This window comes from Saccopteryx bilineata, chromosome 5, assembly GCF_036850765.1.
Source record: "Saccopteryx bilineata isolate mSacBil1 chromosome 5, mSacBil1_pri_phased_curated, whole genome shotgun sequence".
Classification (NCBI taxonomy): Eukaryota; Metazoa; Chordata; class Mammalia; order Chiroptera; family Emballonuridae; genus Saccopteryx; species Saccopteryx bilineata.
In genome coordinates, this window is record NC_089494.1 from 211920027 (window position 1) to 211944248 (window position 24222).

Below are 24222 nucleotides of genomic sequence, written 5' to 3' on the forward strand. Positions count from 1 at the left end.
AGGTCAGGCTATATTTTATTCTATATTAGGGTTAATATGCCTCTTTTTAGAAAAGGAGGCCAGGTAACAAATCATAGGCAATGTGTATCAGAGCAGTCTAACTATGAAAATCAGCTCTCACACCCAGAGGTCAAAGGGAATCGGAATTTGCCCAAAAAGAAATAGACAGCAGGCCCTGGGAACCCTCCCTTGACCATTCCAGCCTGCCCTTTCCAACACACAAAGCATTAGGTAAGGTTAGAAAGGCAAAGGCTAGATGTTGATAAAAATGAATTAAGCAACCAAAAATCATTTAGGCCAGTTAAAATTTTTGGAATGATATTAATTCTTGGCGAAAATGAAAATTCCTGGTGAGGCTGTTATAATCAAAATGAAAAAAGAACAGAGCGGTCAGGTATAACGCACCCACGCCCAGTGCCAGTGGTCAGGTATAACGCACCCACTCCCAGTGCCAGGTATGGCAGCAACAGCATTCCTGGCAATAACCCCAAAGTCCTGTGAGGAATGGCATGTCCCACTACGCCCATTTTACAGAGCAAGACATCCAAACTGGAAGTTTCGTCCTTTGCTTACGCAATGATTTGGCAATAAAGTTTTAAATCGTTATTCCCAAATTGATGCTTAGTCACTGTGCTCTAACAACACACGAATAAAACAAATGATACACAGTCCTCCCCCTCCCCACAAAAAAATCAAACAATATGTCTCAAAACTATGACCAGATACAAAGCTTCTAAAATGAAACTTTAGACAAAGAAATTTATAAACATATTTACTGCAAGGGTATCATTTCAGAATGTCTGAATCTTTGCTAAACACAACCCAAGTACCAAGTTGAATTTTTTATGGCTTATTGACATAAAAGAATGTAGACATGTAGGACAAAAAGTGGCTTCAAGAGGGCCTTTGCCCATACTACGTGACCGGGGAACGCTCTACATTTGGAAAACTCTGGAAAGATTCCAGTTTCAAAAACCCATGGCCTTATCATCAGATTTCCCTGAACCTTAAGAAATCTGGATACTAATATGTATCTCCCTGACACAGCAGGAGGTGTCAGAGAGCTTCCAAGCTAAATGTCGCCTGCTTTAGGCCCTCTGGCAGGCTTTCAGCTGAGGCCATCAGGAGAAAGAGGCAGGGTGTTAGGAAAGGGTTGTTATGGCTTCAACCTGCTCTGGGAAACCCAAGTTTAAGTAGCAAACCTTAAACACCTTGGCACATTTCTTTAAGATCTCCAATATGTGTGTACATTGTTTCTTTCAAGAAGGCTTTTCCTTCAGCAGCATTTGCCCAAGTGTTTCCTCTGTACACACAGTTTCTGAGAAATTAGAATGAACAGCAGAGAAGAGGTCAGCAAAATGCAACCGGACACTTAAATCCAGTGCTCAGAATAGCCCAGCCCCAACCCCGCCCCCCTTCCCACCCGATAGGTTTTCGGTCACTCCTTCTCGGCAATCACATTTTTACCGTTGTAATTATTAACAAATGTCTACCAGGCCCCACTTTTTCTTTAGAATACTACCTCCTCTGATACACATAAATACATCGTCACAATATCCTCTAGTGAAAAATAAGTTTAAGTCATTATGATTTCATGTCTATAAAATGTTGAGATTCTGACTTTGAAAAAAAGACAAAAGCTACCATTTCATCATTTTTGTCTCTCTCCTCAAAAAATAGAGAAGGAAAAAATATAAGGCAGAGGTGTTTTGGAAACTTCTTCTTCTCATCAATATAAACACATAAATGGTATAAATGTCAATGATCTTTGCAAACTCAAACAGTAGTAACAGCAAGAGTAGGATCACTAGGAACTATACTACTAAGAAGCAAATTTCTAACTAAAAATTAAAACAAAGATATTAGAGTATTATATAAAGTAATTATACTTGATTTAGTTTATAGAATATGTTCATTTATTCGTTTTGTTAATAAATATTTGGTAAATATATATTCAGCTCCAGACAGTGTCCTACTTCTTTTACTTTTATTTTCCTAAAAACAATACTCTAGCAAAATTCCATGCATTTTCTTTTTTTAATTTTTTTAAATTAATTGATGTTTTAGAGAGATAGGAAGGGAGAAAAACAGAGAGAAATACTGATGTGTTATTCCACTTATTTATGCATTTGTTGGTTGGCCGTGTATTTTCCACCACACTCTCTTAATGTCCATCAGTTGACATGGGAGTCTGCATAATTATCCTTCCATCTAGACAGATGAGAGCTCAGTTTTTTGGCTTTAGTTTCAAATGGAAGAGGAAAGCCACCACAATGTATCAGACTATATATGAGAGCACTGATCAGACTTCAGAAATGGAGACACATTTCAGCCAATATTGTCTTGCTGTACCTTCTGCTTCCTGAGTTGCTGGTTAGACTTGATGTTAAGAAAGGGCCCCTCCTCAGAACGTCAGCACTGCCAAGGCTTGCTGGGGAGTTACCTATCCCTGCTGAGCCAAGGCCTTATCTCAAAGGATAAGGTGGAGTTTGCTCTTTTCCTCTATTGAGAAATATGAGATTGTTAAGCAATCTGTTTACATCATACAGATCCAAAATCCTCGCTGGCTCTTTTAAGGATAAAACATCTATAAGATATCTTTCTGTTTAGAAAAAAAGCTACCTGGGGCTCTTTCTTCCCATCTCAACTTTGGTTCACCCCACAAAACTTGGCAATTTTCCCTGTGTATATGTGTTTGAAATAAAAACTGAGCATTATTCTCACAGTAGGCACTTCTGGGTCATTCTGGTTATATCAATTTGTCATCTACAGACCACTTCTGTGAAAGTGCCTAGGTTGGGCCTGACCAGGAGGTGGTGCAGTGGATAGAGCGTCAGACTGGGATGTGGAGGACCCAGGTTCGAGACCCCAAGGTCGCCAGCTTCAGCGCAGGCTCATCTGGTTTGAGCAAAGCTCACCAGCTTGAGCCCAAGGTCGCTGGCTTGAGCAAGGGGTTACTCTGTCTGCTGTAGTCCCACAGTCAAGGCACATATGAGAAAGCAATCAATGAATAACTAAGGTGTCACAACAAAAAACTAATGATTGATGCTTCTCATCTCTCTTCATTCTTGTCTGTCTGTCCCTCTCTCTGGGACTCTCTCTCTCTCTCTGTCTTGTAAAAAAAAAAAAAGAAAGAAAGAAAGAAAGTGCCTAGGCTGGACATAGAGCCTTTTAGTACAGAAACAAGTATGATATCTTAAATGTTAAAAATTTTAAATGGGGCCCTGGCCAGTTGGCTCAGCGGTAGAGCGTCGGCCTGGCGTGCGGGGGACCCGGGTTCGATTCCTGGCCAGGGCACATAGGAGAAGCGCCCATTTGCTTCTCCACCCCCCCCTCCTTCCTCTCTGTCTCTCTCTTCCCCTCCCGCAGCCAAGGCTCCATTGGAGCAAAGATGGCCCGGGTGCTGGGGATGGCTCCTTGGCCTCTGCCCCAGGCTCTAGAGTGGCTCTGGTCGCAACAGAGCAACGGCCCGGAGGGGCAGAGCATCGCCCCTTGGTGGGCAGAGCTTCGCCCCTGGTGGGCGTGCCGGGTAGATCCCAGTCGGGCGCATGCGGGAGTCTGTCTGACTGTCTCTCCCCGTTTCCAGCTTCAGAAAAATAAAAAAAAATAAAAAAAAATTTTAATGGTATATGCACAGTAACCACTCTGTGCCCAAAATGTTAACTTTGTTAACTTTACCAAAACATTCACAGTATAACATAACCAATGAAAGAACAGATACTTTTTATATTCTTTTTTTTTTATATTTACTTTTATATTCTTTTTTCATTAAATTTATTGGGGTGACATCAGTTAATAAGATTACATAAGTTTCAAGTATACATTACTATGGTACATGATCTCTGTATTGCATTGTGTGTCCACCTCCCCAAGGCAAATCACCTTCTGTCACCATATATTTGGCCCTCTTTACGCTTTACTACCTCCCCATCCCCTTCCCTCTGGTAACTACCACTCTGTAATCTGTGTCTGTGAGTTTTTGTTTGTTTTTCAGCAAGAGAGTAAGAGAATGAGAGAGAGAGAGAGAGAGAGAGAGAGAGATAGAGAGATAGACAGGGACAGACAGACAGGAGAGATGAGAAGCATCAACTCATAGTTGTGGCATTTTAGTTGTTCATTGATTGCTTATCGGGGGGAGGGAGACCCTCTACCTAAGCCAGCGATGATGCCTTAACTCTAACCAGCGACCTTTGGGCTCAAGCCAGCGACCTTTGGGCTCAAGCCAGAGACCATGGGGTTGTGTCTATAATCCCATGTTCAAGCCGGCGACCCCACGCTCAAGCTGGATGATCCTGTGCTCAAGCCAGTGACCTCCGGGTTTCAAACCTGGGTCCTCAGCATCCCAAGCTAGCGCACTATCCACTGTGCCATTGCTTGGTCAGACGAGTTTTGTTTTTTCTGTTTTTCTTGTTTGCTTGTTTGTTGCTTTCAGTTTTATATCTCACATGAGTAAAATTATATGGTTCTTCTTCTCGAGTGGTTACCAGTGGGAAGGAGGTGGGGAGGTAGTAAAGGGTAAAGAGGGTCAAATATTGTACATGGTGACAGAGATTGTCTGACCTTGGTGGTGGGCACACAATGCAATATATGTTTTTACAAGGGAAAATAAAGCTTCTCTTTATTTTAAAGATTATAAATTGATACCTGGTTACCTTTTTAAACAATATATCTTCACACCACTAACACAAACCCACAAGGCAAATTATGGGAACATGAGGTTTAGGCCTTTAAATATATCCCGCATAGATAAACTCATTATTTAAACAAAAGATGAGTTACTCCTCTTCTGACTCACTGTGTTCTTAGTGAGTTTTGCAGTTGATGGTATTGTGTTGCATTTTCAGAAGGCAGATTAAGTGCCATGCCACCCACTGAGAGTAAAGGGGAACCAGGTGAACTGAGGGGGCTGCTGACATCGAAGTCATCATGCTCTCCAGCTCTCCCCTGCTCAGGAGTCCAGCATTCGCTGGAACTGGCTCTTCTTGCCTTGAGGCTGAACTAAATTCAACCCCCCCTCCAATTTTGCGGGCCTAAGAAGAATTTTAAACGCATGAAGACTTCAGAGTAACTAGAGTTACTTGACCTTTGTCACCCCAATAATCGCTTAATGGGAGTACATCTTACTTGTGTAATTCCTTTGAAAGACAAAGTTTTATGTTAAGTTTACTTCTGCCAAGTATCCTGCAATATGCTTCAGCCCATGTTTATCCTAGAAGCAAGAGCAATAACTACTTGGATAAAAAAAACAGTTTGTTTGGTAATAAAAAGGTAAAGTGTACCAATTCCTTCAACCTTTGAATTTCTCATTCTTAAACCTGGAGCACTGACTTCTGCCATAAATGTACCAGAACCCAGCTACTTCAGAACAAAGATGACAGTTCACTTTCTTCAGATACACCCTTCTCAGTGCAGTTAAAAATATGAGACAGCCTTATGCCTTGAGGAATACATTCCCACTCAACATCGAACGAATCCCTATGAGAGGTCTTGACAGTCAATCCTCTGCATCTTCATTGTCAACCACTGAGAATGACCATGGGTAAGTCATCAAACCCATGTCCACTGCAACTTCTTTACACTTTCACCGAGAGTTACTATAAAATTTAAGTGCTCCCACCCCCACCAGATGAAGTCAGGTGAGAAAATGGGAGGGTCCATTGGGTGGGCACTGAATTAGAAACTGATAGTTCCTATTGTAGTTTCAAGACTTGTACTGTAGAGGAGGCCGTCCTGTTGGGTATCCTCCGTTAATAATGATACCATAAACAACTTTCCCATAGGGCCTCAGGATTCAACAACAGGCAACTGGCTAGACACGCCTTGAAAGAAACGTAATCAACTCAGGCTCCAAACAGCATGAAAGATAATCATTAAAATGAAAGCCTCAGAACAGGAAAATACACAAAATCCATGTGCTAAGTTTACACCACAAAGTCAAATGATTTTACACATATTTCTACCACCTTTTGTTGCCTTTTTTGTTTTTCCTTAAAGAAACCTGGCTACAGATTTGTGTGCTATTCGTTGCATTGCTGTCTTAACTTTGTGCCTGAAAACCAAGGGCAATACTTCAGGAAATTAACTTCTTAGTCAAAGCCTTAAGAAACCCACGTATGATGTCCTATTGCAGTAGGTGCTGCCAGTCCTACAGCCCTTATAAACTCAAGAAAGGAATTGACATCTCCTGTTAACTTAGCTAGGACAGTATTCTCAAGGAGAATACACACACACACACACACACACACACAGAGAGTACAGTTCATTCTCAAGCTTCCTCATTAATATTTCTACTTTAATTGTCCTAAAACTATAGAGTATCCACTCAATCCTACAATACTTCTTATATTCATTTCCTGTAACTTTAAGATTCTTATCTCCTCTTTGACCCTAGGACAGTGACAAAGTCACTACAATGGAGACTTAACATCTTAAAAATTAACACTAAAGAATCGCCAGACAAAAGTTGTACTATGTTGCTTTCACTAACTTGACATTTTCCCACAGTCATGCTGTGTAAGTGCAAGGAACCCATAACACAATATGAAAGAAAATACTGTAGTTTCCTTTTTCCTAAGAAACTTAGGTATCAAATTCTTATTAGTCTCAAGAGCATAAGCACAGGAAGTAGCAAGGTGGAGGAGAAAACCAGCCCTCGGACACTCTATGGTCAGAAGAAACTGACTAAGGAAACGTGAGGGGGAAAGAAACACAATGGTCACACTATTCAAACCACACCAGGTGGCACAGCGACATCACCTGCCTGGAACCAGTCTGGCTGAAGAATCACTCCAGAACACACAATAACACCCCAGTTACCCTAACCCCCACCGCCCTCTGAGCCAAGTTTTTGGTATCCATTAAATGTTTCCTAAGTGGCACTAATCAGACTAGAGGTCCCAAACACATATAAATTGTCTCTCAGGTGATTTTAACGGGCACATTTTATGACACAGTTCACTTGCAAGTTTCATTTAATTTTATGAGTACCATTTATTTTTTAAATCTCATATAAATATTTATAACACCTTGTATATTTGTGATGCCCTCATATATAATTACTTTCATAAATATTAAATAAGTCCTGCTTTCTCACTATCAAATAAATAGTATTATTCCATGTTATTGACAAGTCAAGAGCAAAGAAAAGAGAAGACACACTGAAGCATCATTTAACTCTTATTTGTTTTTTAATAAGCACTGGGGAGCATTATTTTCAAAAGGGGTCCTGGAGGTCTTATTAAGTAAAAAAAAAAATGCTTGTCTATCTTTTCCTAACTAGGACTCATCCATGATTACCATTCTTTATATCCTCAGCTTAGACCCATTTTCCTGGCAACAGTGGTTTCATTCACCTTCTATAACATCTGTTTCTCTACCCTGAAAACTATAAAAAAGAATAGAAGATTCAACCAAATACATTTATATAAATCTTGCAGCTTCGTTGAATTAATCATTGGAAAGTGGTTTATATTACCTGGCAAAATATTTTTCACAAAGAGGCACCTGCTTCAAAGTAAGAGCCCTACCCTCTTTTTTTAAACCGTGCAGGACTACACTGACTCAGATTCTGATTGGTCCAACAAAGTTCTCAATATTATTTTCTGTATTGAAGCAAAATGTGGAGAGTAATGAAACTCCATAGAAAAGCTTTGATTTTTAACTTCAAAAATGCAAGATATATGAAATGGATGAATGCTACAAGATTATCTAAAAAGACATATGTATATGAATATATACTTCCCCGGACCCATAAAGCTCACCTTCCACTTCTTCTTCATCACACACATGCTTGAGGAAGGAAGCCCCTCTGTCCAGGACAGCTTCATCCTCCATCCTATAGTAATAAAAAAGAAAAAAAGAATGCTCAGACTTCTCCTGGAGGGAGCCACTTGAAGCAGCCCAGCTTCTGGGCAGGTTGACCTGCAAGCCGCTGGTCATGTTAACAGGACAGAGTCACTCTTCTTCTGGTGACGGCCACTTCCTCACGCAGCTCCTCTCCTCTGGTGGCAGAGAGCATGCCGGTCCCACATAGCTTCAGCTCGAGCCTGGCGAGGGCTCCCACACAGACAGGTGAGAGAAACTCATCTCAGTCCTGCAGGCTGGAGGTTGTTGGTTCTCCCCTTTGGGGTTTGCAAAAAAAAAAAAAAAAAAAAGGAAGAAAGAAAGAAAGAAAAAATACCAAGAGAGGAAATTTGGTGTGTCTGGAGTGCTCGTGATGATCGTTTGTGGAAATCCAGCTTCAGTGCTTAGCTCTTTAAACATTCACTGCATGGAAATGTATACCCTCACACACACACATGCACACCCACCCACAGACACAAAGCACCAGGGAGGGAGGCTAGTGCACAGTGGGAGCCTCGCTTCCAGCCAGCCTCTTAATCCCAGCACAGCCCAGGATTCTCTGTTGAGTGGCAAGCTTTGAGTCACATGTTGGCCTTACGGAAACCCGACATCTGAGGATTATCCAGCCACTCGGCTTTGGCAACAGTCACATATATATGCCACCCATTCATTCATTTTCCACATTCTTATTACACCTCTCTCTCTATGTATATCTGTCCTGTTAACTCTTCCCTGAAGGGCACAGAGTTCTTCCTTTTGTAGCCACATTATGCTGTCCTCCTGTGTCCTTACATAATAGGATCTACTCTGCAATATGCTAAATAAGACCTCAGGATCCATCCAAGGAAAGACAGAGTTTTTATGACCTCCCAATGCCAAACATGTTTCTAGTTTATAGAATGAGTTAAGGTTTATTTCCTTATTCTGTGACTCGTGTTCATTGCATTAACTTTGACATACAGAATTCCATGAACTCTATTTATAGTGAAAGCAGAAAGAAATCCCAAATTGCTCAAATGCTGCTTGTGTCGTACCGGTCTAGAGACAAAGAACTTTTTCTCTGGGGACAGCTGCTCTGTGCCGTACCGTCCATGAGCTCTGCCAGAGCACCAAATGTTCACTCTGTATTCTAGTCATCCAAATATATGCTCAGGCAGTGAATACTGTAGGTCTGTTTTGCATATTGTCTGTATAACTTATTCCTGTGCTTCAGATATTCGTTATAATATGTGTGAATCCTCACTGACTTCACATTTCCCTCCTTTCTATTTTAGGAGCACATCCATCTCACAAAGAAACTTTCTTAGCACAAAATGTCAGAAGTTTGGTGTCAGGTAAACCTGGGTTTCAAAACTGTAGTTACAACACTTATTATTTGTATCGCTTGGAGCAAAGTATTAACTGTTTGAGCCTCAGTGTTTCCATCTATATAATTGGAGGTAATAATGCCAGCCTTGCAGGACTGCTTTGAGCTTCAAACTAGGTAACATGAAAACACTCAGTTTTGTGCCTAGCGCCTAGTTCATAAGTAACAATGGTAGGTTTCTTTCCTTTCTCCTTATTCCTTTCTCACCCTGACCTTTATTGGTAAGCAATGCCATTAAAGAACTCATTACCTTTGGACACTTGCAGAGTATTTTCCTTCCAGGATCTGAAAGAGACATGTCTGCAGTAGTTCATCCTGATATGTATAATATCTATTTCCTTCTCTGTATTAAAACTAAAAACATAAAACTAAATGCAAATGAGATATGGGTCAGCCATCAGGATTATAGTAGGGGGTAAAAAAATAAATGCCTTGAAGACTTGAAAAGTCGAGTCTTTTCCCAGCCCTCTCTGAGCCCCTCCCGCGCGGAGTAAATGATACACTGATGTACTGATTCCGCAAGTGCTATGCTCTGGCACTCTGCAGAGGGAGGGGAGGGGCATCTGTGAACAGGTCAGACAATTCCTAAGAAACTAATAATAGATAAACAAGGTAATCTTAAGCAGCATTAAATGCTTTGCAGGAAATAAAATTAGGCAAGGGGCCAACTGGCGTAAGGTGGTTCAGATGAGACTTCTGAGGAGAGGACATTTGAGCAGAGAAAATAAATGATATGAAGGAACCAGGCATTTGAAGACCATTCCAAAGGGAACAGCAAGTGCAAAGGCCCTGAGATGGGAACAATTTTATTTATTTATTTATTTTTATTATTTATTTATTTATTTACTCTTTTAGATTTTATTTATTCATTTTTATTAGAGAGAGAGGGGAGAGGGGGGGAGAGAGAGAGAAGGGGGAGGAGCAGGAAGCATCAACTCTCATATGTGCCTTGACCAGGCAAGCCCAGGGTTTTGAACCAGCGACCTCAGCATTCCAGGTCGATGCTTTATCCACTGCGCCACCACAGGTCAGGCCAAGATGGGAACAATTTTAGCATGTACCAGAAACAGAATATTGTCCGTGAGGTTGGACAGAGTAAGAAGGTCCACAGTAGTACTACCTGTAGGACTCAGGGCCATGCAGGCCGTGGTGGGCAGGCAGAATTGCAGGTGTTCTGGGAGCCACTGAGGGGTTTTACTTTGTTCTCATCTACTGATAGGTAATTGACATCATAACACTATATTAGTTTCTGATGCACAACAGGATGATTTGGTATTTGTATACACATCAGTCCCTCCTTATCTGAGAGGGATGTTCCAAGACACCCTATGGATGCCTGAAAAAACTGGTATTACTGAACCCTATATATACAATGGTTTTTTTTTCCTAGACATACATACCTATGATAAAGTTTAATTTAGAAATTAGTCCATTCATTGTTATGATAGGTCTTAGCAACCTCAGCATACTATATTTTTTTCTTTCCTTATGAAGCAAAGACTTTTACTTTTTCACTTAAAGGAAGCCCTTTACAGCTTCTCTTTGGCATGTCCGAATTGCTAGCATCGGTACTCTTCTGCTTTGGGGCCATTACCAAGTAAAACAAAGGTTACTGAAACACAAGCACTGTGATACTGTGACAGTCTATCTGATAACCCAGATGGCTACTAAATGTGCGGTGGAGAGCGCAGAGAGCGTGGACAGGCGAGACAGAGGGATGATTCACGGCCGGGGTGAGACACAGCAAAAACAACGCGAGAGCTGATCACACTAGTTAGAACAATGCACAATTTAAAACTTCTCAATGGCTTATTTCTGGAATATTTCGTTTAATAGTTTCGAATCCCAGTTTACTGTAGGTAACTGAAACCATGGAAAGTAAAGAAGGGACCATTGTATTGTGAAATGATCACAACCGTAAGTCTAGTCACCATATAGAGTTGCAAATTTTCTTTTTCTCTATGACGAGAACTTTTAAGATCTACTCTTTTGGCAACTTTCAAATAGGCAATACAGTATTATTAACTGTAGTTAAGAGTGTTAAGATGGAGCCGTTTCGCCTTTTTTAAAGGATTGCTCTGGCTGCGATGTGAAATGTAGATGATGAGGAGGCCACAGAAACCGGGGCACTGTCTCGGGGTCCAGGCAAGGCTGTGGTGGAACCAGCTCCGGGGAAGGAATCAAGAGTTCTTTTCTGGACACTTCATGGTTGAGACGCTAATTATATGTGAAAAAGCAACTACCCCGTACACAATCAGACATCTACATATGGAGTTCAGGAGCCTAGGCCTGGGGATAAAAATTGGAAAGTCAATGAATAAAGCTGGTCTCTGAAGCGATTAATAGATGAGATCATCCAGGAAGAAAACGGAGAAATAGAGGCATAGACTTAAGAACAAGTGCTGGGCATGCCAACATTTACAAGCAGAGGAACAAAAGCAGTCCATGAGGTAAGAGGAAAACCAGGAAAGAGTGACGTCAAAGAAGCTGAGAGAAGAGGAGAGTACTGCCCCTGGGAGGCCAAGAAAGATGGAGGCAGAGAAGAAAAACGGGATTTGGCATCATGGAGGTTGTTGGTAATGATGACCAGAGCACTTAAAACATACCATACACTGTGCTGGGCACACCGACAGCACCCAGTCATTCCCTTTTCTCTTTCCTGTCCTCTTCCATTCGTTTATTCAATAAATATTTACTGAGTACCTACTAGATGTCGGGCACACTTCTAGGCACTAGAGATACAACAATGAGCAAGACATATAAGGACCCTCGTATAATTACACCTGCCTTTTTGAAGACTCTTCCAGCCATCTGGGAGAGTCAGCCCAAAAGGCAAGGACCCAACAGTGATACAGTACTTGGAGACATAGATAAGGATGACAGCTTAATGGGGAAATTTCCTTAAAGGACCTCAGAAGTACAATAAAACCCTGCAGTCCTGGACTACTTATTGCACAGACATTAATAGAACTGTTTCCCCTTTGAAAAACAGAGGTTAGCCCATATTACTTCTCAGAACTCACCCTTTCCAATTCTATCAATCTACAATCCAACACAATTTCCTATAGGACATCATTTGTACACCCCACCATTCATCAAGCTGGTCCTATTTACTTTTTACATGTTCATATCCAAGCCCTTCCCAAACTTGCATGCAACACACAAGCAAAGCCAAAATAAAGGAAGGAAACCAGTAACAACTGAAGGACACACTGTTACAACTATAACAAGTGTAGAAAGTATGTTCGTGCCCAGAGCCCTGGTCCTAGGCTCAGACACCCACCCAGCCTGACGGAAACACTGTCCCCGAGCTCCATCTGAGTGAAGAGTGAGAACAATGATTGCTGCATTCCTTGGCTCTCTGATACATATTTCACATTCCCTCCAAGACTATACATAGCAAGTAATTAGAAACCTAGTCCCTTCTGATGGACACTGCAGAGCGTCTGCAGGCAGCCTCTTCCCTGTTGGAAGCGAGACAGAGCGAGTGTTGCCAGCTAAAAACACAAATCTGCACGCCCACGGCAGCCTTCCCGAGCAGCCCTCCCATCCTCCAAGCTAGTCCACCTGGCACATCTGGGCTCCTGCACAAAGCAGAGGGCATTTAGGGCTTGTTCCATCTTTCCAGCACAAGTGTCAATTATTTGGGTTTGTGTCACCCCCCTAAAACTTCTCATCAGTTGCTTGCTATTATTAGGAAGACAAAGATATCTTTTAAAACAACCGTCTGACTCAACCAGTTTTCTCCTCTATCAGTGGAAAGAAATTAACTCATCGAGTTCCGAATAAGGCCCCCAAATCCACTCTTAAAGTGTTTCTTTCACACAAACTGCCGTGGCTGAAAACAGAGAAAGGGAAGAGCATGCTTCTAAACTGCTCCGCAGTTGCTCACGTCGCCAGCATGAGGCAAAGTTCAGAATAGAATTGGAAGCTTCTCACCAGCATCACGGGGATAAGGGTCAGACCAGTCAGTACAAAACCCACGTGGGGCCAATAGCGCCTTCCTTCCACAGGACCTGAGAGGAGTAGGGAGACCCTTCCTCACAGGTCCACTCCCAACGCGGGGTTTCTCTCACTCCCTGTTACTCGGGGACACTAACATGATTTCACCGCAACACATGACAAATCTGCTGCCGAACGGCCAGGCTTTCAGCAGCCAGTCCTAATCACGGAGCAGGCTCGTAAGAGTGACTTAAGCCCAGCACGAGAAACATTTGTGCAAAACTGTCAGCTACTGGGCCTTGGGCACCCATCTGCATTCCACCCCTCTGGTTTCCCGCCCCCAGAGCCCTTGCCAACTGCCAACGTGCTCACCGGCCAGTCCGCACAGCGCTAGCAGCTGCCACTCAGCCAGTCAGCAAGTGGCAGGAGGCCAGCACACAAGTTTCAGAAGCAAGCCTACCCCGTCACAGCGCTGCTAAAGGTCGAAGGTCTCTGGGTGTGCTAGCCTCTCCGTTCACCTCACTTGCCCTCCCACTGCCCTGTCCCCGTCCCTCCTCTGTGAGGCCTCCCATGGTAACATTTCGCTCGTCTCTATAGTAACAGCATCTGGTTTCAGGGTTATAACGCTGTACAGAACAATTTTCTTCCTAACTTAAGGCCTTTGCCAAAGGATGCACTAGCAAAAAAGGCTGCTGCTAGAGGGGGAGCCAGCTGTTCCCCTTGTCACTCCCAGCACGCAGCCACACTGAGAGCTGCAGGGTCACAGCAGAGGCAGCTCCCTGACCCTGCAAGCAGAGAACAGATCGCCCAACCTCCACACACTGGTCTGTGAGTAGAGGACCGGCTCTGAGACCTGCAGGCAGCCCCAGCCCCAGAGCTGGCCTGCTCTCCTCCACACCCTGCTCTCCACCTAACCAGGCTGCACCTGGGCTACGTGACCAGGGTGCTTTCTGACTACTTCCCAAAAAGGCACCAGAGGGTGGCACCCTAGGGAGCAGATGAGCTCCAGTTCTTAGCATGTCCATACCTGAACTGGACACCACTGGCTCCTTCCATGCATACAGCTTAAAAGTTTATTAGTTAACCTCTTATTTAAACTCATCCCACTTCATCCTCACTAGCTGGCTCTGTTTATGACATCCGGCGAACCCCATAATCTCTCACTTTACAACAGCTTTCCTGTGCAGAGCAAATGTTTAAACAGTTCTTTGCACACATGCCCACACACACACTGAAGTGACGCATGCAAGGGAGTGGACAAGTACTAGGAAATGAAGAGTTTATTATCATTAGCCGTTGCTGCCACGAAAATTATATTTACAGTGCTCGTAAGGGCCCTCACTTGAGGAATCAGAGGTGATTGTCTCAGGTCCCAGAGGTTGAAACCAGGCTGTCCCTGCTCGCTGGCTGGTCTTAGATCCAGATGGAAGGCAAAAATCAGCATTTTCACAGGTCTTTTTCAGGAACTACACAGAATGCAACAATCCTATTGACATCTAGAATCCTGCACTCTCTCACCCGTCTCTGAATTCTAGTCCCTATTTAAATCATTTCTAAGAAGTGGGGAACTATTCTCATTACAAATCATTTGAAAACGTGATGTTTCCTTTCAAACTTTTTATACTGCCCCGCATTTTCTTGATGCTGTGTTGTTCTGGAAAATCTGCTGTCCACGTTTCCAACATGAAGAACACTAGCAATTCTCCAAACCACAGGCAACCGGGGAGAGCAATCGCAGCGGCTGCAAAGAGCACTGCCATCTTTTGGCAGCATGTGTTCACTACAGGGAAGCGGAGGGTGGGGCAGAGGAAAGGCTGTAACTCGTCCTTTCAGAACTTCACCGGCACGAGAGAGCCCACACTTCGCAGCAATGAAGAAGAAAAAACACTGTGTTGGTGCAACTTTAGAAGCTGCTGGAGCTCTGGGCATAAATGCTGGGGAAAAGAGACTTTAGTTTAACAAAGCTAACAAGTGCTGTAAATGGCAGAGGTGACTCCCGGAGATCAGCCAGCAACAAAGCAAGCCGAGTTCAGGAGTGCCCTAATCGGGCTGGAAATTTACACAGGCCCAGCGCCAGGGAGACCTGGGTGGCAGCCCCAAATGAAATCTGACTGCCGACTGGATAGAAGGTGAAAATGTAATCCAGAGTGGGATCGTGCCAAACATAATTCTGGATTTATGAACTGCATTACAAGTTCATTTGTACCCTTGGGCACTTCTCCCAGAGAAATGAAAACTTATGTTCACACAAAAAGCTGTACAGGAATGTTCACAGCAGCTTTATTTATAATAGCCAAAAAAAAACAGAATTAGCCCCAGATGTCTTTCAACAGGTGAATAATTAAACTATAGCCAATCCATATCATGAAATACTGCTAGGCAATAAAAAGGGACAAACTGTTGATATACAAAACAAATCAAATGACTCTCCAGGGGACTTCGCTGAATGAAAAAGCTAACTCCAACAAGTACACTATGCGATTCCATTTGTATAACATTTTTGAAGTGACATTTTAGATATGAAGGACAGAGTCACGGTGGCCAGAGGGTAGACACGGGGGGACGGGGGAAATGTCTGTGGTTGTACGAGGGCAGGGAGCCTTGCAGACTCGGCTCCGGTTGGTATCTTACCTCTGGCCATGACCGTTGTGCTAAGGTTTTAGAAAACATTAGCTTTGAGGAAAACTGGCGGTGCACAAGCAAACTCTATATTATTTCTCAAATATGCATGTGAATCTACCATTACGTCAATAAAATTTTCAGTTAAAAAAAAAAGCTCATTTGCAAATCTGATCTTTAATTTTTCCTGGAAACATGATTTTACACGATGGTCAGGTACGGCAGCTAGACCATTGTTGGGCAGATAATATATATTATGCTCACTTTGTTAAAGACAGCACTGCCCACGAGGAGGCCGTTGCCCAGGTGATATTAATGTGTGTCTCTGTGGGCAGGTAGAATCCTTGTAGCCTGGGGCTTGATTTTGGGATTAAGCCTTTCCCACCTGTTTTGATGTGGGGTGGTACAATCCAATCATGCCTCAGAAGTGTCTTTGTATTAGAGACTTCCCTCTTTTGTATATTGGATTAAAGGTTTGGATTTCTACACTATAAAATGGGAGCAGAACGAGAGTTTGCTCTCTTGGTTCCTGGGATGATTAGTATGAGAGAGCAGAGGGAGCAGAGCAGAGAGCAGAAAGAGGCCATGTGGCCAGGAGAAGCAGCCAAGATGGCGGAGTGCTGAGTGAGATGCCAGTTTGTGCAGAGTTTGTATCTGGGATAAGGAAGGAGATGGGGAACTGAGGAGAATAAGGCTGGTGAGCTAGAAACCTTTGATTCTAGGAAACTCGGATAAGTCAGTAGCTTTGTGAGCACTGAATGTGAGTGGGTTTTGGAGCCCAGTGTATGTTTTTGCTTGCCCGCCGGGTACAAGCTAGAATTAAAGAAAATGGCCCATCAGTTTTTGGCTCCATTGTTTCTTTACCGACTGTCCGAATCCAATGTGAACCTGCACTGGCCGGGCTGCTTTGATGGTGGCCCTGGCCATGGCTTTTGGCTTTACACAAAACAAATCAAATGACTCTCCAGGGGACTTTGCTGAATGAAAAAGCTAACTCCAACAAGTATACTATACGATTCCATTTGTATAACATTTTTGAAGTGACATTTTAGATATGAAGGACAGACTCATGGTGGCCAGAGGGTAGACACGGGGGGGACAGGGGAATGTCTGTGGTTGTACGAGGGCAGGGAGCCTTGCAGACTTGGCTCCGGTTGGTTATCCCAAGCAAACTCTGTATTATTTCTCAAATATGCATGTGAATCTACCATTACGTCAATACAATTTTCAGTTAAAAAAAAAAAAAGCTCATTTGCAAATCTGATCTTTAATTTTTCCTGGAAACATGATTTTACACGATGGTCAGGTACAGCAGCTAGACCATCTACACGCAGGCAGGATCAGGTGACAGCGAGCGCCAGCACCCGGTGTGCCCTTCAGGGACCATGCAACCTGGGACAGTTAGCTAACCTTGCCCTGCAGGATCCTTTAACATGAGCCTAAGATGCTTCCCAAGTGATTCAGGGTAGATATAATAAGTTCCTTGAGTAAATAAATTCAATCAACTTCAGTTGAATCTGAATGCAAGGTCCCTGGGGCCCCAAGAGTATAGTAGAGTCTAACAGCGGGAAGCTCTGTCTCCACGAGCAAATGTATGGGAGTGCCTGTCAATGGGAAGGTAAATGCTCCTCAAGGCCATGGATCAAACTCCTGTCCCCATTTTCTCCAGGCTGGGGCCAGGCGTCCTCTACCCTGCCAGCAGACTGCCGGCTGAGCTCTGAAAGGGTGGAACGGGCTCAGCAATGAAGGACGAGGAAAGCACTGGTACAGGATGGAGACGTTGACTCTGGGGTGAGGGAGGGCGTGGAGGCTCCTGGGAGGTGAGGGATGAATGGAGAAGTCACTTGAGAGGGTGTTAAGTGCTTAAAAGGAAATGGCTTTCATGACTCCCTCAGGACACTCCCCTGACAGCCTACACCCACAGCCACGCTCCTTAAGTTTTTTAATGGGCCCATCACATGCTTCCTCGATCACTATGTGCTCTTTCTGACCAGAGCTGCACTGAAGAACACAGCGGTTTCATCCCCAGGTCAGAAATTCAGCACTTCGCCCACCGAAAGTGTTCTCAGAGTTTTTATTATCGGGGACAGGAAGAGGAGGCTCCCTTCTAAATTCATTTCACTTCCCATTGTCCTTCTTCAAAGGTAATCAGAAAACTCCTAAGAGAGGTTTCAGGTCAAAACTGAAAAGGCTGGTGGGGATGGGGGTGGAAGGTGTGTGTGGGGGGTGAGGGGTAGGGGAAGGGCTCCCCGTGAGAACCAGGAGGGCCGCAGTGGGCCTGGCCATCCTGTCTCCCTTCCTCCTCACAATGCCAGTCGCAGCCAAGAGCCAGATCAAACCAGTAGCAAAGTAAAGAAGACAGAGCAAAGGAAAGAAGGAGAAACAGCCCACAGATTAATAGTGAGGAAAATGACTCTCTATAGCTGGGAACCCAGCCTGCAAGGCAGCGGGTACTCAAGGGACGCTCCCCCGTGTCCAGGCTTAGAAGCGAGTGTACAATGGCTGAATTGCTACCTACCCTCCACCAAGGGTGTTGAACCGGCCTTCCTGGCTCTGAAATCACTTCCCCCTAATGCATCCATTTAGAAAACACAACTTGTTATCATCCTCCTTTTAAAGAACATTCAATGGCCTGACCAGGCGGTGACACAGTGGATAGAGCGACGGCTAGGATGCAGAGGACCCAGGTTTGAGACCCCGAGGTTGCCAGTTTCAGTGCAGGCTCATCTGGTTTGAGCAAAGCTCACCAGCTTGGACCCAAGGTCACTGGCTTGAGCAAGGGGTTACTTGGTGTGCTGAAGGGCCACAGTCAAGGCACATACGAGAAAGCAATCACTGAACAACTAAGGTGTCGCAACGAAAAACTGATGATTGATGCTTCTCCTCTCTCTCCGTTCCTGCCTGTCTGTCCCTATCTGTCCCTCTCTCTGACTCTCTCTCTGTCTCTGAAAAATAAATAAATAAATAAAAAGAAACATTTAAAAATAAATAAAAAATAAAGACCATTCAATGGCTCTTCGTTATATAGAAGATGAAGTCCAAACTGCTCAACACAGAACTGAAAACTTGTCATGAACTTTTCACATTGGCTCCTGCTATCCCCCACACCATTTCATTCCCTGAGCAGGCTACCATGCTTTTAGGTATTTGCTGTCACCTCTAATATACAGGATATCTGAGTTAACCTATTCTTTAAGACCTAACTCAAACCTCTCTACATTCTCAGACACATCCTTCCACAGATAGAGCTATGATTCTTCATCTGTTCTTCATTGGCTCCTTGAAGGTATATATAGCATTTTCATATTGCATGTATGACACTACATAGTCACAATCATTTAACATCATACAACTGTACATGAACATGTCATGGCAGTTGTCCCCACCACATGATAAACTCTTTGAGAGCAGGAATCATCTATACAGAGTCTTTCTACCTCCAGTGCCAGTGGCAAGCATAGTCAATGCACATAGTAAGTGCTCATTAAATGCTGATGAATGAATGAATGAATGAATGAATCAACCAGTGAGGGATGAGCACAGTGAGGGTACATACATGTTTTGTACTAAGTGTATCTCTAAGTTTAAAAGCCCTGAATGTATTTTTCAAACAACATCAACCCCATACACAAGCAAACTTCCAATTACTTATCTGGTATTCAACTGAAGAAATAGTAATTTGTTCCAAAGCTAAAGTGGGGAAATGGCTATAAGGGATTTTTTAAGACTAATTTTAACAATCTAATTATCTCCTTATTGGCTAATTTAGAAAATTAACCCTTCACATAGACTGTAATATGTAGTGACAGAATCAAATTCAAATGAGAATTTCCATTAAAAAAAATGTAATGCTAAGAGATACCTGGACCTGCTAGATAGTAAGTGCTAAGTAAACAATAAATATATGAATGAACTTTAAAAAACTGCAGCTTAACCTGCTTTTAAAATAATAAAATAAAACATGAGCAATTATGAGAAAGTTCAGTTTTGTTCCTCATGACAGCAACTGGACAAATATGCTCTGTGATGCACTTAGATAAGCCAACGAAGAAGCTGGACAGCAACGACTTCCAAACAGAAATTAAAATTTAAATGTCAATATAAACGTTCAACTTGAGCTCTACAATTGTAGCCTAACTCTGAATTTATACATAGTCAATGTTCGTTAGTTATTTGGAGTAATCACTACCGAGGCAGCACAGATAACTAAAATCCACAGTTAATTCACACATTTCATTTCAGCCTGTGTTTTATATACATTTACTGTGGCTTCTCCAGTGACCTCAGGTCAGATCAGGCTGGCAGGTGGATAGGGACACCAGTTAGGAGTCTGTTCCAGGATACAGTGCTGGGCGTTGGCTGGATGGCACCTAATCAGGCATAGGTCCCGACCCACCCACCCGACACCTGAAGTGGACAGTGGAGAAAGACGGCTTCCCCCATCTGTAACTACCCAATGTGGCAGTCACACTCTTCAGATATTCCATCTTGAACCAGCACGCCTACTGGCAGGAATGAGATTCCCGGCATCTTATTGAGTTCTCGCTGCATGCCAGGCACTTGCTAAGCATTGTGCATGCATTATTTCATTCTTGATGCTGTCAGATTTTGTCCAACTGGCTCAGTAGTAGGACAGAGCTGAAGGTTCTAGCTAAAGAATTTCAATACCTATAACAATGTGGAAACAGAGATTAGGTACTCTCGTCATCCATTATTTTTTAAAAGTCCCATTTTCAAAAATTTACTACATGCCCTTCACAATGATTATTTGACTCAATCCTTATGACAACCCATGAGGTAAGTACTCTTCACATATCCATTTTAGAGGTGTAACTTGAAGTTAAGTATTTTATACAGTAAGTGTGATGAGAAGCCCAGGCAGGGAGTCTAGCTCAGCAGCCCACAATTATAACCACCCTACTCTATACTCCTTCATAACTAACTAACCCATGCCCATCAGGGATTAGCCTCAATGACATTTTTTTCATATTACTACACTTCAATATGCCTACTTATAACTTCAAATTATATCACTTACACTCACTTCTTTCCCTGTCTCAGTGTGCCTTCTGGCCAAAGGTTTGAAGCATTCTCTAACAAGCCTCACAAATAAATGTCTTTGTTTTTATGTAACAAACATTCAGGTTTAGCTTACCACATGCCAGCCACTGTGGTAACAGCTTTACAAATATTAACTTTAGTTCTTACAACCATCTTATGAGGTATGCAGCATTTTATCATCATTTCTCTGTGTGACAGAGAGCTTGTCATACAACTAATAACTGTAAAAGTCAGGATTCAAACCCATGCGATCCAGCTCGACAAAGTCTGTGCTCTTAACCACTCCGCCATGCTGCCTCTCTTTAGCTGATGCAGTTGACCTGTTCTGAACTCTTTAGGAAGCTGGGATCCCAGAGATGGAACAGACCTTTGGTGAAAGAGCAGACTCACCAGAACACTTGCAGAGTATACTGACCCGACATTCATGAAACACCCCTCCCCCAGCCCAGTTTGCAAATGTCCAAATTCACCACTATCACTGTGACATATAATTTCTGATATAACATGTGGTTAAGGGTAACTATATGAGTTTCTAAATTCTCAAGTTAAAGAATGCTACCAGCGTGAGCTGCGGAGTAGGAGGTATAACAGCGCAGGCTCAGTCTGGGCTCACCACGTGTGTCTCTACAAAGCATAAACAACTATAGGGGGTGACCCTTCTCGGTTGCCAGCAAATATCTGAAACCACAATTGTTAGATTCACACCTGGCAACGATCTACTATATCAAAAGCTAGAGAGTACATCACTCACCATATGGGCTGCACTACTGAGCAGAAAGACAAATTTATTTCACGTAAACTTTAGGAACACAGTTCACTGTCACATGAACAGTGAAGACACTTCTCCACTTCCCTAACGACAGCTCTTTCCACAATGCTGTTCAAAGTTCATCCTTCCTTTTCCCCAAGGCATCTTTCTGTGTATTCTTGGGATCAAATTTTCCAGAGTTTAACTCATCTACTCACTTGTTTAAACATTTATTGACTGTCTACTATGACCAGTCATTATTCTAGGCACTAAGGATAAATCCATGGTGGGAAAAAGACAATAAACAAAACTAAAAAATAAACTGTCTAATATGTTAGGAAGTGATACTGCTATGGGAAAAGATACACAAGGGAGAGATTTAGGGAGGGCTGATGGGACAGGGTAGGGGGCAAGGAGGGCAGTTTCAAATAGGTATTTAGGAAAGCTCTCACTGAGTGACAGCTGAACAAAGACCCAAAGGAGATGAGAAAGGGAGAGAGTTAGGAATGAGAAGATAAGTTTACGGAGTGTGCGGGAAGGAACAGCAAATGCTATGGCCCTGAAGCAGGAGGGAGTCCAGCACGTTCAAGGATTCATGGCTAAAACAGAGTGAACATGGGAAGCAAGAGCTAAGGTCAGAGAGGCAAAGGCAAAGGAGGGGCAGGGCCTGGGTGTTTACTCTGAGCAATGAGAAGCAACTGCAGGTTCTGAGCAGCCGTGATTATTTCCTCAGGCTTACACCAGTCTTCTTCACATTTCACTCTTTGTCATTATATAAACATTTCCATTGAAGTCCTTCCTGGAACGCACTCCCACTCAGAAGGTCTTCCAGGGACCACAGCTAGTGTAGCACAGAAGTTAGAGGTGGGGTCTGCTGAGTCAGTGTCCTATGGCCATCAAGCCACAACCTGACCCAGTCCTGTGTCTGCAGATCAGAGTGGACAGACACGTCTTGGAAGGCTTTATCCCAGCCTTCAGTGCCTGTACATTGACTCCATCCAGCCTCATGAAGGTGCTGAGCAAAGTGTCAGCGCTTGGAACTAAGGCCAATATGCATTAACTTGTGCATGCAATCTTCATTAACCTCTGCCAAACTAGCCTCAAAGTTCATGACTCAAATAGTTGTTACCTGAATCCTCGCCTAGCTAGATTTGCCCCAGGGATGGCAACACGGCTTTAGAAGATGCCAAAACGAATGATTAATATGTAGATATCATGAGAAGAGCATAGAATGGATTTGTGATGGCCTTTTAACACCTATGATTTAAATCTAGGCTTTCAATAATAAAAGAATATGTTCAAAGTTGATTTTAACTGTAAATTTTCTCAATTAACTTTAAGAGAAGAGGATGGGCACAAGAAGATTGCAAATTTCACAGCTACCTCTATTGTATTTTGGAGGAAAATGCCCTCAGCTTAAGAAAAGGACTAAATGGCCCTGACCGGTTGGCTCAGTGGTAGAGCGTTGGCCTGGTGTGCAGAAGTCCCGAGTTCGATTCCCAGCCAGGGCACACAGGGGGAGCGCCACCCCTCCCCCTCTCCTTCCTCTCTGTCTCTCTCTTCCCCTCCCGCAGCCAAGGCTCCATTGGAGCAAAGATGGCCCGGGCGCTGGGGATGGCTCCTTGGCTTCTGCCCCAGGCGCTAGAGTGGCTCTGGTCGCAGCAGAGTGATGCCTCGGAGGGGCAGAGCATTGCCCCCTGGTGGGCAGAGTGTCGCCCTCTGGTGGGTGTGCCGGGTGGATCCCGGTCAGGCGCATGCGGGAGTCTGTCTGACTGTCTCTCCCCGTTTCCAGCTTCAGAAAAATACAAAAAAACAAACAAACAAACAAACAAACAAAAAGAAAGAAAAAGAAAAGGACTAAATGCTTGCTTGGCTCTAGTGGCTTCTTTGTTGTCAAGGAGGGGGCCACTCAACAGAAGCATGATACTTCCCAACTTAAAAACATCTACAACGTATAACTATCAAATGCAATATGCAAATTGAGATTCTGATTCAAACTAATCAACTGTTTTAAAACTTTTTTGAGATAACCAAAGAAGCTCCAATTTTATTCTATTTTTTTAGAGAGAGAGAGAGAGAGAAAGAGAAAGAAGCATCAACTTGTTGTTCCACTTAATTGTGCACTGATTGCATCTCATTCCTGCCTTGACCAGGGGATCCAACCAGTGACCTCAGGCTCAAGCCTGTGACCCAGTGCTCAACAGCAACTCTAGGATCGAGCTGGTCTGTGACCTCAGGCATTCTGGGTCCACATCTTATCTACTGCACCATCACCAGTCAGGCAGAAGCTTGAATTTTAATTGGGTATTAGAAGACACTATGAAATTATTAATTTTATTAAGTATGGTAATGGCATTGAGATTATATTTTTAATGTCTTTATTTCATAGAAATAAACACAAATATCAATTGGTGAAATAATATGATATAGGATTTACTTAAAATACTCCAACAGCCTGACCAGGCAGTGGTGCAGTGGATTGAGCGTCGGACTGGGATGCAGAAGGACCCAGGTTCGAGACCCCAAGGTTGCCAGCTTGAACGTGGGCTTATCTGGCTTGAGCAAAAAGCTCACCAGCTTGGACCCAAGGTCACTGGCTCAAGCAAGGGGTTATTCGGTCTAGTGAAGGCCCGTGGTCATGGCA

The 24222-nt window shown here is 43.3% G+C and overlaps 1 protein-coding gene across 5 annotated transcripts in view; it reads right to left on the reverse strand.

The window, feature by feature from the left end:
* Window positions 1-24222, reverse strand: part of SLC4A4 (solute carrier family 4 member 4) — a 432895-nt gene that overhangs the window by 325649 nt on the left and 83024 nt on the right. For all 5 annotated transcript variants that reach the window (XM_066280764.1, XM_066280763.1, XM_066280767.1 and 2 more), the window contains exon 2: window positions 7761-7834. In XM_066280764.1, the coding sequence (XP_066136861.1) occupies window positions 7761-7834 (74 nt within the window). The remainder of the gene's footprint in view (window positions 1-7760; window positions 7835-24222) is intronic.